Source organism: Stigmatopora nigra, chromosome 3 (assembly GCF_051989575.1).
Source record: "Stigmatopora nigra isolate UIUO_SnigA chromosome 3, RoL_Snig_1.1, whole genome shotgun sequence".
Lineage (NCBI taxonomy): Eukaryota > Metazoa > Chordata > Actinopteri > Syngnathiformes > Syngnathidae > Stigmatopora > Stigmatopora nigra.
The window spans coordinates 4,711,111-4,728,632 of NC_135510.1; the positions used below are offsets into that span (position 1 = coordinate 4,711,111).

At 38.4% G+C, this 17,522-nt stretch overlaps 2 protein-coding genes across 4 annotated transcripts in view; one reads left to right on the top strand and one right to left on the bottom strand.

Annotated features, from left to right (window-relative positions):
• The window catches only part of scamp5b (secretory carrier membrane protein 5b), a 9,167-nt gene extending 6,606 nt beyond the window's left edge, over positions 1–2,561 (bottom strand). The window contains exons 1-3 of one of the 2 annotated variants that reach the window (XM_077713666.1): positions 2,357–2,561; positions 922–975; positions 701–820 (exon numbers count right to left, since the gene is read on the bottom strand). In XM_077713666.1, coding sequence (XP_077569792.1) covers positions 701–820; positions 922–928 — 127 coding nt within the window. In that variant the 5' untranslated portion in view covers positions 929–975; positions 2,357–2,561. Of the gene's footprint in view, positions 1–700; positions 834–921; positions 976–2,356 lie in introns of those variants that run through there. The other variant, XM_077713664.1, reaches the window with a different exon arrangement.
• A 4,633-nt stretch (positions 2,562–7,194) lies between these two features.
• The window catches only part of igdcc4 (immunoglobulin superfamily, DCC subclass, member 4), a 28,955-nt gene continuing 18,627 nt past the window's right edge, over positions 7,195–17,522 (top strand). The window contains exons 1-2 of one of the 2 annotated variants that reach the window (XM_077713652.1): positions 7,195–7,677; positions 16,913–17,227. In XM_077713652.1, the coding sequence (XP_077569778.1) occupies positions 7,611–7,677; positions 16,913–17,227 (382 nt within the window). In that variant the 5' untranslated portion in view covers positions 7,195–7,610. Of the gene's footprint in view, positions 7,678–16,912; positions 17,228–17,522 lie in introns of those variants that run through there. The other variant, XM_077713653.1, reaches the window with a different exon arrangement.

The window sequence follows — 17,522 nt, forward strand, 5'->3', positions numbered from 1 at the left end:
CAATTGAATATAATGACTAATATTAATTTAGTTTTGCTTTTTTGTGGCCTTTTGGCCAAATGTATGTAGTACTGCTATCTATGTTTGTTTAGTCAGAGTACAACATAATATGTTTCATTTAATGGCAGAATACAGGGCCTGCCATGTGATGACTTTCTTCCGGTTCCTTAACTTAATAGGCTGAGCAGGGGGAGGTTTGTTTCATACTCTCTAAAGTGGGGGCCCCTAGAGGTCAGGCTGCAGATACCCAATTTCCGCCCCTGGTTTCACTCTTTTATTTTACTTACAGTTGCATCATTATTTCATTAGAAATCCAACCGTGCGTTAGCATAGTTTTGATTTAACTTTGACTATCCTTCTGCTGTGAGGTAAAGCCTTTATGGACAACCTCTTTTTCCCTCAGCGTGTTAATGGTGTCATAAAACAATGAAGGTAGAAGAAAAAAGTTACATCATTCTACTCCTAAATGCCCCCTTACACCCCCTCAACTCAAACCAGGGCCATCTGTTCAGTTCTGAGGCTCGTTAGCGAATAAAGCGGAGAGAATTATGAAAGAAAGAAAAAAAAAAGCACTTGGACTGGCTATTATATTGCAGAAGGACCCTTGTCAAGCATGGCTCTTTTCGTAAGTAGAGAAGATGGCAAATCAGGATGATTAAAACTCTTAAATACAGCTCTTGAAACGTTTAGCTGCACCTACACATCCACAGGTGGTACATTTTCTTGCACAAGTTGCGGTGCTGATCAGGGATTTCTTCAAAGTCTTGATAAAAGCATGGCTTGAGTGGAATGAAGCCTGGCAGAGGCGGAAAGTTGGGCTCTGGAAATGTCATGGTAGAGACAGTGTAACTATAAGGTCCAATCATAGAAAAATACATATAATGTGTTATATATGGAAATTATGGCGGTATTGGTACTCACCACCCATGGCAATATTAGATGGACTTCCAATTCAGTCTTTAGCCTGCCACAAAACTGCAATATCATTTAATAGAATATTTAGGATTTAATACAATACAATGCATTATCATGTAAATGGTTACTCTATGCCACTAGTGTCAAAGTGGTGGCCCAGGGGTCAAATCTGGCCCGCCGCATCACTTTTTGTGGCCCGGGAAAGTAAATCATGAGTGCCGACTTTCTGTTTTAGGATTAAATTAAAATGAACAGTATAGACTTATATTACATTTCCTGATTTTCCCCCTTTTAAATCAATAATTGTCATTTTCTAATCGTTTTTCTTTGTTTTTAGTTCAAAAATCATGTTGTAAAACCTAAAGATATATATAAAAAAGCTAAAATAAACATTGTTTTAAATCTATTAAAAAACGGAATATTCAGGGTTTTTAATCCAGTTCATTTCATCCATTTATTAAAAAAATATATAAATATATCTAAAACGGTCCGGCCCACATGAAATCGAGTTGACGTTAAAGCGGCCCGCGAACCAACCCGAGTCTGACACCCCTGCTCTATGCTACAATGCAATTGGACAGATGTAAAACAAAACAATAATACAAAATAAGAGGCTTGGTAAAGCCATTGGCAGGGTATGGCATGAAAGATTACTGATGTACTCTTTATCCTTTGTGCCTACCATGATCCAATAAGAAATCATAAAATGGAAAAAGCCCGCCAGGTTTATAAAGCACCTGAGGCCTCCAGATGGTATGAGATTTTCCTTAGCAGTCAGATCATAGTTATGGTTTACTTTGAAGGCCTATCATTAATTTATTTTCTAAACTGCGTATCCTGACAAGGGTCGCAGGGGGTGCTGGAACCTATGTAAACAAAGGACCACCATTCACGCTACCCTGCAACCTGGGATCAAATGGAGATTTAAAAAAAATCAAAATCTCAAAGATATTATTGAATAACTGGCTATGAAAATAGAAACTTGTCAAATAAAGTAAACATACGACAATCTGAACATTAAGGTCATGTAACATTTTAACGGATCATTGACACAAATGTAATGGTGTCATGACAAGGCGATAATATCTGTCATCCAGTAATATATTGGCAAAATGTATGCAGTTATAACAGAATACACTTGCATGTCGACTTTTGTGTCGCTCAAAGCCTCGTAACGGTATATATTATCTCCATTAGATTGCGATGATATGCCGTGATGATTAATTGGCCATTAAATGTACCTTTCCTGCGATGTAATCGAAGTATTTAACAGCAGATTTCTAACTGAGCAGTCACTATTTAGATATAGTGGGGATGACAGATTAATGGACTTCTTGCTACCATCTGCTACATGCTAAAATGTACCCGAACACTACTTCGGACTGTGCTACACTTCAGGGAAAAAGGCTGGGTAAAGCTTGGACAGACATAATCTTCTTACCTTCTTCTCCAAACCGTAATTTTCCCACGTGGCCTCGAATACGTCAAGCGTATACCAGAAGGCCTTGCAAGGTGGTGGGTGTGTGCTGATAGCAATTAATTGCAATCAGTTATTGCAAAAGTAAAAGGATGAGTCAAATATTGTATGTCCATGAGACTGCCCGGTCTGGTTAAATCCAGACTAGTGCACGCCTCTGACCAGTCAATCAAGATTCCTCTCAAAACTAATAGGTGGGATTATTGTAATCCTTGATGGCTCCACCTCTCTCTCTCCATGGTGCTGAACTCCGAGGTTAATCACATAGTCATATTATTGCACACGACATTTTCACTGCAAAATCGTACCAAGATTAAAACGTATGTTTTATCTCTCTGCCTAGATTTTATTAATTTTAAATAATTGTAATCTCAAAATTTTTATTGTTCTGTGAAGGAGATATCCTGTCATTTCTGAAGGTCCTAAGTTTTTATGATCATTTATAATTAGTTACGCCGTAAATTCACTGTTTGTTCGATTTATTAGCCTTGGTGGAAGATCTACTAGGTACCTTTTTTTAAACACGTTTATATTATGTAATGCAGGATACTACTTAAAAAAAAAACCTGTGTTTACCTCATTTTACCAAGGGAGGCCGCTGTTTCATTGAAAATGTTCAGCCATGGGGAGCTGGTAAGAGTTATTCAAAGTGTACTTAAAAACAAACCATCCATTCAGTCATTCAATGTACTTTTTATTTATATTTTGGGTGTATGTAATCCCAAAATATTCTCGTTTGTTTATTATTATGTTTGATAACTTAATCAAAGGACCAGCAAAGGATGTAGGTAAGGAAATATAGAGTGATTACGACAAACTTTTTATGGTTTCTAAAAGTGTGACCATTTTAAAATACTGCACTGATTTGTTTACAAAAAATTACAAAATGCAACAATAATGTGAAGAAAAAAAATGTAAAAAAACAAATACAAATTGTTAACTGCCCCTTTAAATTATGAAAGTCTATTATCTTATATCCTATTCGAATCTACATATATGCATTTAAGTACAAGGGTTGTACAATAGTCAATAATTCAGTATTGCATTCGGTAAGCTTTAATGAAAATTTTATCTTCCAGTTGAATTATAAAAAAGGTTTGATACTATACCAAAATATACCCAACTTCTACACAATACTTTGTCTGGGCATGACCTCCAATATGTATTGTAAATCTGTAACGTAGATTTAACTGCATAAAGTGGCTCATTAAATAATTCATAGTCATAATATATAAGAATAACACAAGAGCGTTGCTATCCATTGCGCATGTATAAAGGTTTATACTTAGTAAAGTTAGGGGGGAGGGGTTGTCAACTTTTCTACACATAAAAGCACTTTAAACAGGCGCCACTCCTATGAACCCGTGTCAACCCCCCATTGTCTCCGTCGCCATGACGACACTTTTCCTCCGGACCAGCCATGCTGTCAAGGGGGAGAGATTTGTCCCCATGGACTTGTTCAGTGAAAAGAGGTTGAATAACACATTTCCATATTCAAACATGAACCATGGACTACGGCTTACTGTTTGTTTAACGTAGTTGATTGAACCCAGTGAGAAATAATTATTGACAACTATTAGTATTCATCCATACAGCCAATCCTAAAGTGATGGTCCTTGTTTGAATTGTGAAATGTTCTCAGTTTCAAGTCGTCTCAAACTGACAATAAGTTTGTTTATGTGACATGTTAATGCACAAAATGATATAGATCGACTTGAACAAGGGTGTCAGACTCGGGTTGGTTCGCAGGCCGCATTAACGTCAACTCGATTTGATGTGGGCCAGATCATTATAGATATAATTTTTAGATATTTGTTTTATAAATGGATTAAATTAACTGGATCAAAAGCCCTGAATATTCAGTTCTTTATAGATCTAAAACAATGTTTATTTTAGCTTTTTTAATACATTTTTTTAGATTTTACAAAATGATTTTTGAACTAAAAACACCGAAAAAAATGATTAAATAATTACAATTATTGATCTAAAAGGGGGAAAATCAGGAAATTTATTATACATCTATACTCTTCATTTTAATTTGATCTTAAAAAAGAAAGTCGGCACTCATGATTTACTTTCTCGGGCCGCACAAAATGATGCAGTGGCTCAGATTTGGCCGCCGGGCCACCACTTTGACACCTCTGGACTTTTTGACACACTTAAACATTAGAGGTAACATCTAAATAGAGCCTATGTTAAAAGTTTTATCAAAATATATATGCTTAAAATGAGCCAAAAAAATTGGACAGGAAAAAAATACAAATTTAAATGGTGGGATTTTGTTTTGCAAAGAATCCCAACAGTTATGTACATGTGTATTTGACCACATACTGTGATAAATAAATGCAGTATAGAATGGCTGCATGAAGCAATCATTGCACAGAAAAATAAGGCCTGGTGTTATTTTGCCTCAATAAAAAAAAGCATCAGGAGGCACTATCTGGCATGGATTCAAAACATTCACCTCTCCCCTTTTAAACTGCCAAGAGAAACAACGAGAATCTCTGGTGTGTTTTGAATAAGGTTTATTCTTTTAATTGGTCTCTGTGAGAGCCGGAGACATCATAATTAAGCCATTGTGTACGTTTAAATGTGATATGTCATGGCCGCTTCGAGTTTTTCATGTCTATTGAGGCTGTTGTTTTCTATAGTGCTCATACTTAGAGTCATTGTGGAAACTATGCAGTGTTGGTTATTGAATGTAAGACCAAAAAAAAAAAGTGATGGGAAACCAAATCTTGACCACAACAGTACCGGACAGCTCATCCTACCATCATAATTCATATTTGCTTTAATCAGACACCTGGGAAATGCATGCATCCTATTTCATTTCATCAGACCATATCAATCTCCCATCAGCATGTAGAGAGACGTGGTATTATATTACCAAAGGGAGTACTTCCATTAGAGCCTTTAATCATTGTGCGTTTGCTTACCGTGAATAGACGAATGAGGGGATTTGCCACACAAATGGGCTTTGTACGACTTGGACTATGCTGCATTAGAAGGTATTTTGTGCAGTTGAGTTCAGACAGAAGCAAATGTACTGTGCAGTGTGCATATACACTAGGACTTCATCTCTTTGTTACCTTGAAGATGCCTTTTTGTGGGGTAGGTGGGCAGGCCGGGATATGTTTGGATGTACGAGTTAGGGTAGCCCTTACCACTCATCATTTGATCGATTGAGATTCAAACCCATCCTCCTCTTATTCTTTCTGCTGAATCTTGGAAGAAGAAAAAAAGCCAATATAACCTTTTTGTTCTGTAATGTAATTTTTGGTTGTTTCTTGCTCACATTGATTTATTGATGAACTGATGTAGAACTATCTAACTTCAAGGTTTGGGATATTCATCACTATTAAACAGTTGGTATTGGCAAAGAAGGCCATCGTGTGAACAATGTTGGGGTGTGTTTGATATCATGAGCAATGCAATCCATCTGAAATATTGTCATTTGGTTGGTTGGACAACTGTTGGTATTTGTAAATGACAATTGTGTCCACTTCCTGGAGGTATTAACCTTTTTAGATGTTTTTTTTCTACCATTAACCACTATTAAACAGGCATGGCATTTCAAAATGCATTGCAAAATAAAAGCATGGGTGCAAATTGGCCAAAGCACGACTGCCAAGACCCACCACCCGAAAGCAAGTAGCTACAACACGGATCCCAATATCCCACAACACAAATGCAAAAAGCTACCGCCTCGATGCAAACGGACAACCTGGAAGTGGACAAAAGTGTCAATTTGTGAGTTTTAGCATTAATTCTGTGGAATTGAGTCGACTTCTAGGTCATCATTTTAAACTTGTGATGTAGCTTTGTGATGGTGGTGGTGGTTGTCTAGTGGTCTATTATGATTTCTATCCTGATTTCTATTGTGATTTCTATCGTGATTTCTATCGTGATTTCTATCGTGATTTGTATCGTGATTTTTTTCTTGATTTCTATCGTGATTCTATCGTGATTCTATCGTGATTCTATCGTGATTTCTATCGTGATTTCTATCGTGATTTCTATTGTGATTTCTACAGTGATTTCTACCGTGATTTCTATCGTGATTTCTATCGTGATTTCTATCGTGATTTCTATCGTGATTTCTATCGTGATTTCTATCGTGATTTCTATCGTGATTCTATCGTGATTTCTATCGTGATTTCTATCGTGATTTCTATCGTGATTTCTATCATGATTCCTATCGTGATTCCTATCGTGATTTCTATCGTGATTTCTATCGTGATTTCTATCGTGATTTCTATCCTGATTTCTATCCTGATTTCTATCCTGATTTATATCATGATTTCTATCATGATTTCTATCATGATTTCTATCATGATTTCTATCATGATTTCTATCATGATTTCCATTATTATTTCTATTATTGTTTTTAATCTTTGAAAGCACCCAAAGAAAACCCACACAGGTACGAGGAGAACATGCAAACGCCTCTGAGGTACTGTAACCACTTGTTTACCGTGTCACATTCTACTTCTTATCATTAATAGTATTATCATTATTCGAAGTATATGCTCCATGGTTGAAGACTCTAAATTGCCCCTAGATATGAGTGTAACTGTGAATGGTTGTTCCTTTGTCTCATTGTCCTCTCCGATTGGCTCGGGTGTCCCCATGCCTGATGCCCATACTTAGCTGGGATAGGCACCAGCACCCCCCGAGGAAGCAGTTCATAATTCTGCTCCAATGGATAACAATCAAGTAGCCAACAATCAAGCATCCAGCAACAAGCAGTCAAGTCCCAGTCAGGCAGCGTGCACGAGCATGAATGCGTGCGTGTGCACGTGTGCATGAACATGTGGAGGGGGGCAGGCAGAGCCCCGCAGAGAGCCCCCCACACACGCACACACACTCTTCCCACCGCACCAGCAACATCACACGCGCTCCTGTTCAACGTTGTCGGGTAACATGGCGTTGACTCGCCGAGGGACACGACGCTTCGTCCAGCCGCACTGCACTTCTTCTTCTTCTTCTTGGGACTATTAGAAAACGTGCGTAGTTGGCTTTTGAATGGGGCCGAGAGACCCTCTTTCTCTCTCTTTCTCTCCCCCCAAATCGCGCAAACAATAGCGGTTGACCGCCCGGCGGGGGGTGAAACAAAATGCATGGCATGTGGCTGTGACGGTATAGCCCGGCGTGTCGTATAGGCACCGACGAAAAGACCCCAACTGGTGAAGCCCCCTCCGCACTAAAAAGGCTGTACATGGCGGTGGAGAGCAACCCTTGGATCATTTTAGTGATTTTGCTCATTTGTGCTCCATCCAAGCAAGGTAAATATAACATTTGTATTCTTTATAATACACATGCCATAACTATGAAGGGGGCGGTTCATGTTAATGTGCACCTTGCACCGGTGACCCTTACAGAATGGTATTATAGTCGCAATTGTGTAGAATTTTCTTAATAAGTGTTGTAAATGCATGCATTGTTTGTGTTTTTGTGTGTATATGTGTGTGTCCCGTTCAGGAATTGCATCAGATTGCCTGCAAAAAGAGCAGCGAGTGGGCTTCTAATGTTGATTGTGGGTAACTTTTGCATTGAGTTCAATGGCCTCTCTCACTATTTTCTTATTTTTCTTATTTTAGTTTTCTTTTTTTCTTGGCAAAAAAAATGTTTTTGATGATATTGTAGTATTTACTACCACATAGGGTCATTGTAGAAATTGGAAAGTATACAGATCTTAACATTTTTTGGCTGTCAGTTGCATAAAATTACTTTTCTTCAGGCTTATGGTAGTGTAAATGTGTCATTTTTAAAATGTATTTTAGTGTCAATGTCTATTTTTTTCTTTTAATGTGAGTATTTTTTAAAGATATTTCAGTTTTGAACTTTAGTTATTCATAAAGTGGCTATACTTGATGTTTAGGGGAAATATTTTGGAGGAAAAGATCATGAAGATGCTGAGGCTCACGGTCCAAATCCAAATGAGCTCGTTGTGCTTTTTTGTTTGGTTGAGAAACAAGCGCATGAACAAGTTAGAGAGGTGGTGGGGTTTGTGTGGGAACTCGGGGGTTGATTTTGGGACAGAGATGAATCGACGGAGGGGGAGCCGGTATGGCGAATTAGAGAGCAAGGGCTAGATCCACAAACAAAGAGCTTGTTTTGTCCGTTCTAATGATCACAGAGGAATATGTCAACTTCATTTACCATGTTATGAGCACATGAAAGGGAGAAAAAATGCCACCAGTGCTATTGTTGCTACATTTTCATTAAAAAGTACATTTCTTTTGCAGTTATTGAAGCTGTTGTCTTGTTAAAAAAGTGTTTCATATGCTTTCATCAATGATATTTAAAGGACTAGGAATTTAAAATTCATCAAAACTGCAACAAGCTTTTCATTTGGGTCATTTGTGACTGGTCTCATGCATTTATGTCTATTTGAGTGACATGAATGTGCACTCAATTATGATTTCAATGATTGCAAGTTTGCTTTATGCACTAAATTCCAACAGAGTGGCCACTATGTGTGTGAAAACAATGTTTTAGTATTTATTCCAGCTCTGGAAATGTCCCAAAATTTCACTTGCATTATTTGCCAATGTGTCTTTGATGCACAGTGAGTTGGAGCGTGCAAACAAAACAGAGGAAAAACAAACAAATAAACAAACATTTTGTGCTTTGTTATGCAAAATTCCTACTTTATTCCTCAAAAGGATAAATGTCTGTCCCCTGTATTTGGCCCATGAAGATGGCATATTCTTGTAAAGGGTAGATAGGGCCTTGTTACAAAAACAATGGTCATATCACAGCATCTGTTGCTCCAGGAGTTGGCCTAAGCTAGCGTTTTCTTACACACACAAAAGTTGGTCATTCGACGTGATAAATTCGTCATTTCATCTTGATCCGCTTTATCCGAAGTCGGGTTGCCGAAGCAACAGCTTTAGCTAGGAAGCTGATACTCTGCCGTGACCGGACGTTTGGTCGCTGGTCTTTTGGTCGCCGGTCTTTTGGTTGCCAGTCTTTTGGTCGTCTGTCTCTCGAGGGAGGCGTCCAGGGGCATCCTGATCAGATGCCTGAGCCAGCTGATCCTGGCTCTATAAATTCATTCTTCACTTTTTATTTTCTCCCCTGCCACTGGACACATTCTCATAAAATTTAGAAACAAAGTTTGTCTTAAAGTTATTTGTCTAAGTTGACTTTGCCACAATGACTGGGCATTAGTTATATTGTTCAAAAATACTGTCATGTTTACTGCTGATGATCCTTAAGAGGGTTTTTGTTTTTTTCAACAGATTTAGTTAGTTCAACCTTAGTTTAATACTTAATAATCATCCTAAATATTATTTATATCAAATGGTCACTGTCAAGGATTGTTTGATATTAGGGTAACACTGTAAATTATGAGCATGTGGATATATTCAGTATAGTGGTTACTAAAACCCCTGCTCATTTTTATCTGCTAAGTGAAATTGCAGTGCGGCAACAGTTGCATTTTCCTGTCAAGTTCTCAATGAAGTATGTTCATAGCACTTTCATCTCCAATTTTAGAGTCCATATCCGTCATTAAAGCGCTTTTCCATCATCGTCTTTCTATCTTTTCCCCTAAAAGTTGATGACACAGACAGGATTCCTTTTCTTAATGTTCAGCAAAACCTGAGCATGTAAATTATCATTATCCCCAATGTTGATCACTCAACATGGATACATATTCTGATTTAAGAGATACTTTATATTCATCCTGAGCAGGCAATTTGGCTCTATCATCTCACTCAAAGTGTCATCATGCTTGTCTGGCAAGCTGCCCCAGAGAACCTGTCAATAGAACTTAAATCCATTGTGTGTCGAAGGATTCCATGATTATCAGGGATTGAGTTCCAACAAGACACAAAAATAAATATACATTTGGGACATTTTAAATGTACACTGCCGGGTTAATATGCTTCAATTCCAACTGTAACGTTCAAAGTGCATAGAGAGGAATCCGATGTAACTCATCCTGTCATATTATGACTTTTCCTCTTCCCTCCTAACCTACAGTGTATCATAAATAAGAATGCAATCAAGATAGGACAGCCATCCTGCTGTCAACAGCATGCTGAGAATCCATTTTAGTGTCTGATGAATCCGCCGTCCTTAGCAGAGTTTGACGAGAGCGCCGTAAGGCGCAAGGCCAAAGTGTCATGGCTGACGCACCCATAGCAGAGGGTATCTGTAGACTGGGTCATTACGTGTTTGACCCCGGCGCCTGTTCACTGTCCACATAGAACTCACTAAAACTGCTTGACAATTTATTATGTACCTTCTTAGGTCTTGCTTTATTCATCTCGTAAGGGATGTGGGGATTTCTGGAGCCTATCCCAACTGACTTCGGGCAAAAGGTAGAGCGCCCTGAACTGCTTGCCAGTCATCCGTAGGGCACACAGGGAAATAGATGATTATTTGCACTCGTAATTATACCGACACCATCGAGTGAACCCCTACACCACAGGTGTCAAAGTGGCGGACCGGGGGCCAAATCTGGTCCGCAGCATCATTTTGTGTGGCCCGGGAATGTCATGAGTGCCGACTTTCTGTTTTATGACGAAATTAAAATGAAGATTATAGATGTATACTATATTTACTGATTTTCCCAAGTTGACGGTAAAGCGGCCCGCGAACCAACCCAGGTCTGACCCCCTTGCCCTTCACCTTCAGGTTATACAAAAGCCAAATAAATCAGCATTGTGATTGTTTTTCTTTTCAAACAAGGCATGTTCACTGTGGTCAAAGTGTAAGAATTTGTATTTTTTCTTAAAATGCAGCACCTGAAGACAATTTTATATGGTAAACTTTGGAAAAGAATATTTAATACAAGAACCAAAAAGCCAAAAGAGTCCACACTCACAAATATGAAGAAAGTTTGTCTTTAGGCTATAAAAGAGGTTATCTGAAAGATTTTCCCATAGCAAGTTGCGTTGGTATTTTACTTTATCTTTCAGCAGCAGAATGGTTTATTGAATGAGCTGCAGTGCATTTCAATTTGATTGCTTGCAGGCATGATTAAGCAATAATCGATTCCACACCATCATCACAATTCCCTCTAATACCAAAATTAATTGAGTGGTAGGCCCATGTAAATCATGGCGGGCATTGTGGTTCATTCAACTGACTTCATTGCAAGCGGCATGAACATTTTCAAATCCTTCTCAAATGATAATATAAAAGTGAGCCTGAATATTTGTCTTTCTCAATCGTGTGTTCTGTGATTGACTGGCCAACAGTTCAGTTAAAACTGTTTGGATAGGCTTCATATCCCTCTGACCCTTAACAGGATAAATGGGGCATGGAATGGATGGATAGTAATTATGCCGAATTGGCCAATTGCAGTTATCATTTGCAGTGGTGTGCAACTGCAATACATCATACTGTAAAGAGGGGAAAAAATATTCATTAAAATACATTGTGGGATGTACTGTATATCAGTCATTGCTGGTGTGCAGTCTGATCGGTGCTTGGACGTTTGGTCGCTGGTCTTTTGGTCGCCTTTAGCGTTAGGGTTAGGATTGTCAAATTTACTTAGATATCTAACTCTAACCCTAAGCCTAACCCTAGCGGCGACCAACGGGGATCAAAAGACCGGCGACCAAAAGACCAGCGACCAGACACCGGTCACGAGTCTGGCCACGTGGAGAAAGAAACACCACCTGCTCACTTGTTAATAATGTAAAAAAACTAAACATATGAATTCCCCAGACTTACGTTCAGGGTTTTACGAAAACAGTATTGTAGCAATACAGTGTCTTCTTGTATGTCAGATTTATCGCACATGGATTTACTGAGCAGACGATCGAATTGGTTATGCCTTGCTTTAACTATCTGTGCATGCTTTTGACTACCCTGACATTTGATCACATGTGGAGCTGCAAGGAATTACTTTTTTTTTCCTTTGAAGACCCATCAATAAGCTTCGTCAGGGTCTGATATAAAGTAATGACTTAGGAATGACTTATTTGTCCAGGATGAGTTGGGCTGCACTTGGTCACGGGCATGCAAATGCGGTGGTGAATAATCGTGGAAATGTTGATCCATCACTGCTATATGTCCGTTCCCTAGTGGTGCATACAGCATGTCAAGCCGCAGCCTCATTTATCATTCTGGTGTGAGATGCTTGCGGACATTATTAAGTCTGTGCATGTCACCTTGGTGAGTAGCAACAGGAAGGGGAGAGTTAGCTCAGATCTTTCCAAATTTCTGGCCATATGTTTTCACTTAGGTTTGCTAAGCGCATGTCATTTACACTTTTCTCATGTCGAGGAAATATCTTGCATTAAACGTAACGTCCATATGCGGAATATTTTCATTTGTCGGATGATTGTTATGCTCAAGTTTGAGTTTTGGATGACATTTGCGGAGGTTCCCATGCCGATGTGAGGTTGAGGATTGGATGCTAGGCAGGGATGAATGAGCACTGTACATAGAGCAAGAGGTATGAAAGGGCCACCCATGACAACAAGTATGAGTGGTAAAGTTTTATGCCTGTGTAGAATCAATGTGTTTCATTACATAATCAAAGATTACTCATCAGGTCTTGTGCTTCCGTAAACGTTTTTATTATTGATTGTGGCGACTTGCCCAATTTTCCTTAAACTAGCGAGTGGTTGTTTGGCTCAAGCCAAGTAAGAGACCATGGATGAAAGTGTAAGAGAGGTTCTATTGAGCACTCAAGCAACAACATCCTGTAACAGATCCAGTCTTAAGAGGCTTTTTGAAGCATCATGACAAGTGCAGTTTTCAATTATCCCATCCAAAAATTGGCAAGCAAGCCCTAAAGGATATCCTGCTTTATCGTAAAGTAGCCTTGGATAGACATATAGAATGCTAAACATATACTTTATTGATTGTGCCATCATCAAGGAACCTTGAGTGCTTTAATACATAGTTTTTCGTTAACAGTTTCCATCCAGTTTTATGTCAGTTTTTGCATTGTATGGATTATGTGTAATATGTGTATTTAGCACTGTAGATTTTCTTTACTTACTAGGTCTCCTTAAGTGGATTCAAAAGAGCCTCAGGATACTCAAACTAGTTGTACTGAAATAACAATGGTTTAATTTATTTCTGTATCATTTTGTGAAGACTTTTCAGTAGGAGTTGAGGTGAATGCATCAGCAGGGAAATCTGAAATACGATAAAAAAAGAGATCGGTAAAAGTTTCTTCTATTATTCATGCAGTATGAACTTTTCAGTCGCATTGGTCATCTTAAGAACATAAGATGTTATTTGTAGAAATTCCCAGAACTTTTCAATGTCTTCTCATGGAAGATAAGTCTCTGTGAGAAGTACATTGAAGTTTCGTCATGGGAGGAAACGCAGCTGGAACGTCTGTGTTCCTGATAGGGCAGCTGTTCACATTGTTGAGTGAATCATTGCCTCACATTGCCTTCAAGCAACAACACTCACTTTTCTGTTTCACGCGTTGCAAATCCAACAAACTCAAAGCAAAAACATGTATATATTTACCCTTCTTAAGATAGATACAACCCCATCCAAGCAGATCTTAATTATTTTTTTTAGCTTTTTCTAGTTCTGATTCATCACATAATGCACAATAAACACACATAGACCAATCTCTCCCTTTTCTGAAGTTCTCAGTAAGCTGGTTGATGATTATTTTAACGACTTAATAATATCTAATTACTGCATCTAAAATGTGGATGACCCATGACCTATGCAATGTTGTGCATGGCCATATACTCTTGAAATACTTACATAATATGTCTATTTGGCTTACTTGGTATCAGTGTATTCATGCAAAACATATATTTGCTTTTTCCCATGACGTGAAGTTTGAGTGTGTGTGCTTCCGTGTGTGAGAACATGGTGCAGCCTTTCTGCACTCTTCATCAAGAAGTGACAGCAGGAGGGTCAGGTCTCATTTAATCAAGGAAAAATTCCCTCGCCCATTAACATAATTAATCCAACACTAGTGGGAAAAAAAGGGAAACTAAATGCATGGAAACTCAAATTAGTAGGTTTGCAAATATGCTATAGGAGGGATACATAGATTCCGCTTTGTTGTCTGCATGGTTTCTTACAAACAAAATTATGAAGCACTCTCACAAAGTGGAGGAAATGAACCAACCCAATGATCAAAGTTAGATCATGTTCTGTCAAAATAAAGGAAGGCATTTATGCATGTTAGAATGGATTTGAATGCTTACTAGAGTTAATGAGATTGGATGCACTAGGTGGGAGATATTTAGGTTTACAAATGTCCCCTACAGAGGACAAATTTGAACTACTGGTAGTTAGGAGGATTTGCATGACACTTACTCTAGGTATAATTCATACATTACCGTGACAAGGTTGGGTTATCGAAATTTGACACTAAGTAAACTAGTTTTGTCAAAGGTACTACAGGAAAAATCCATAGATTCCATAAGGCAGTCACAGTGTAATTTTCACAGTATGATATTGTGATTGCACAATAGAGTAATTACTACATGTGGACATAAACTTAAGACTAAATATTTGACATTTATACTAACTCGTTTTTTTGTGAGGTTATGTGCCCGGCACGCCAAAATAATGAAGCATTTCTTGAAATTATAAAAACACATTAAAATGGAAACCCTACAATATATTACAATTTTTGCAGTGTCATATCACCATGTTCCGATACATTGGTAATATTGTTCACCTCTACAACTTGGACACATGGCCTACTCTATTTTTTTGTGAACGATATGCAAAAAAAATCGTTTCCTTTTTTTAATTAACCCACTTTTATCTGTTCTGTAAACTACTTGTCAACGCCAAAAATATGCACTGACACCAGGTTAAACAGAATCAGTAGAATTGATCAAATACAAACAAGAAGGGTCATAGTTTCTCATAATTATTCATTCTCCCTACTCATAACAGTCTAAAAGAGAGAGCAGCGTATTCATTTAAACGGTTTAATAAATTAGTCATTTTTAGGGAATTTGATGTAAGCTCTTCCCCAAAGTTGAGCTAATTTAACAGATGTCAATGCATAATGGATGAAGATGCAGTAATGGTTTTAAAATGGGTTGGGTGCAGTGGACAAACTCAATGACCTGACGGTCTGATATGGTCAAAAAACAGATTTGAGAACCATACTGTGCTTTCAAGTGAAGTTTTAAAGCAATTTCACTGCAGTCCATTTTACCTGTCTTAGCCTGACTCCTTATGAAAACCAATCACGTAACAGCCTGTCACTGAGATTGAGTCTTTAGCTCCTTTTTATCCCTCACTTCAGTCATTACGAGCTTTTATCCCAAGAACCTTATCTTCACTTGCTTTCTCTCGTTCATGTTTTCCACAAAACTAAATTTAAAAAACCCACTCTCACAAGGCAGAGGAAATGAACCAACCAAATTTTCAAAGGAAAGAAAAGAAAATGATTTCTGCAGTCGCAAATGCACATTAAAATGGATTTGAATGGTGAGTGGACACGTAAATCTACATATTTATATTGGGACTTTTAATTAGTGAATGCAGTCATACCTTCAGATACGACCTTAATGCGTTCGTTTGTCAATTTATTCGCATTTCAAATGAACGTTTCCCATAGAAAAGAACTAAATTATTTTGTTCTCATCCTCTGAAAAAACACAAAAAAACAGGATATTACAACGGAAAAAACATTTTTATTGGTTGTAATTCGCCTTCTACTAACAGAGTAAAAAATAACTAGTAGTCATGAGGTTTAATAATAAACTGAGGCATTATTCAATAAAATGGGGAGTTCGCGGATGGAAAAGAGAAATTTGTCTCGTATCTCAAGGTAAATATTTTGCTAGGAATTTTACTTTTATCTCAAATTCCTCGTATGTCGGGGCACTCCTATGTCAAGGCATTCCTGTATGCATGACGCTTATTCTGACCAGAATACATATCTTATCTTGGCTGGTTTAGAAACATTTTGACATTCAATTTCTCTTGCTTTCGGTGATGTCGAGAGGTCAATTGGTTCATTTGTGAATAACAACGATAACGATTCTAGTGTTGCTGCAGATTCAATTATAACATAACAAATTTGATTAAATTGTAACTATCCTTTAATATAGAATAAAATGTTCATCTACTCTTTAGCTTTTTTTAAAGCACCAACAACATCCAAATTCTTTAGTACCCGTTTCATTTACAAAGCTCCTCCCTCGTCATCTCAATTTCCACATTGTACTTCTCTCTGCCCATAAAACATCCCACTTCAGGAATGCATCATCCCCCTATGATCCATGCGTGCGAGTTTGCCCTGCTGTAGATGCATCATGCAAGTCATACCAAGCAATGCATTCCACTTCATATCATTTCTACCAAGCAGAATCGCCTTTTGCCTTGCACATGGATTGAGGACACATTGTTATCGTTCCCTTTTTGAGAACCTTAGTTAGCTAAATTTACCGTTAATATCCTTTTTCTCGGCATAATCTTGCATTTACTTTGGTTTCTTTTCGCGTCTCATTGACCAAAATGGCTTTACAGTTGTTTTTATAAGAAACCCAAGCACGACTTAACTCCAAGTCCAACGCTATAATTATCTTATTTCTTAATTCGCAGATAAGCCTGCTTCGGTGGAGCTGAGCTGTGGGGCGGGACCCAGCCATGTAGTGTTGGGGCCGGGGTCCCCCCTTGTGCTTGACTGCAACCTCGGGGTCAACGACACACCGTTCAACATCACCTGGCTGCATGACAACAGGCCACTTCCCCCAGAGGGAAGCGGCGCGCAGCGGTATGTCACCGATCGGTCCCTCCTTCTGTCGCCTTCCTCTGAAGATGGAGCACCCCTCCAGGCTCTGGAGGGAGGCTACAGCTGCGTGAGCGCCAGCCCACATGGAACCCTGACTAGCCGAACTATAAACGTGCTTCTGGCGAGTAAGTGGCTAACCACCATTTATACATATGTGTTTTGCTTAATGAAATGGAAAATTCTTAATCGGATTGCTTTAGAAACTTTGTTTGGCTATGTAACCACTCAACGCTTAAAGAACTGCAATTTTTTGCCTGGTTTTTTCTTCAGACTTGAATCTACTCGATAAGAAGCCGTTGGTTATCAACTTCTAAACAATCAATCTGTCAATCGGTCCCACTAGATCAGACATGGGCAAACTACGGCCCGCAAGGCCTTTTAATCCGGCCCACCGACATTATCCAAATTTTTTTTTTTCCA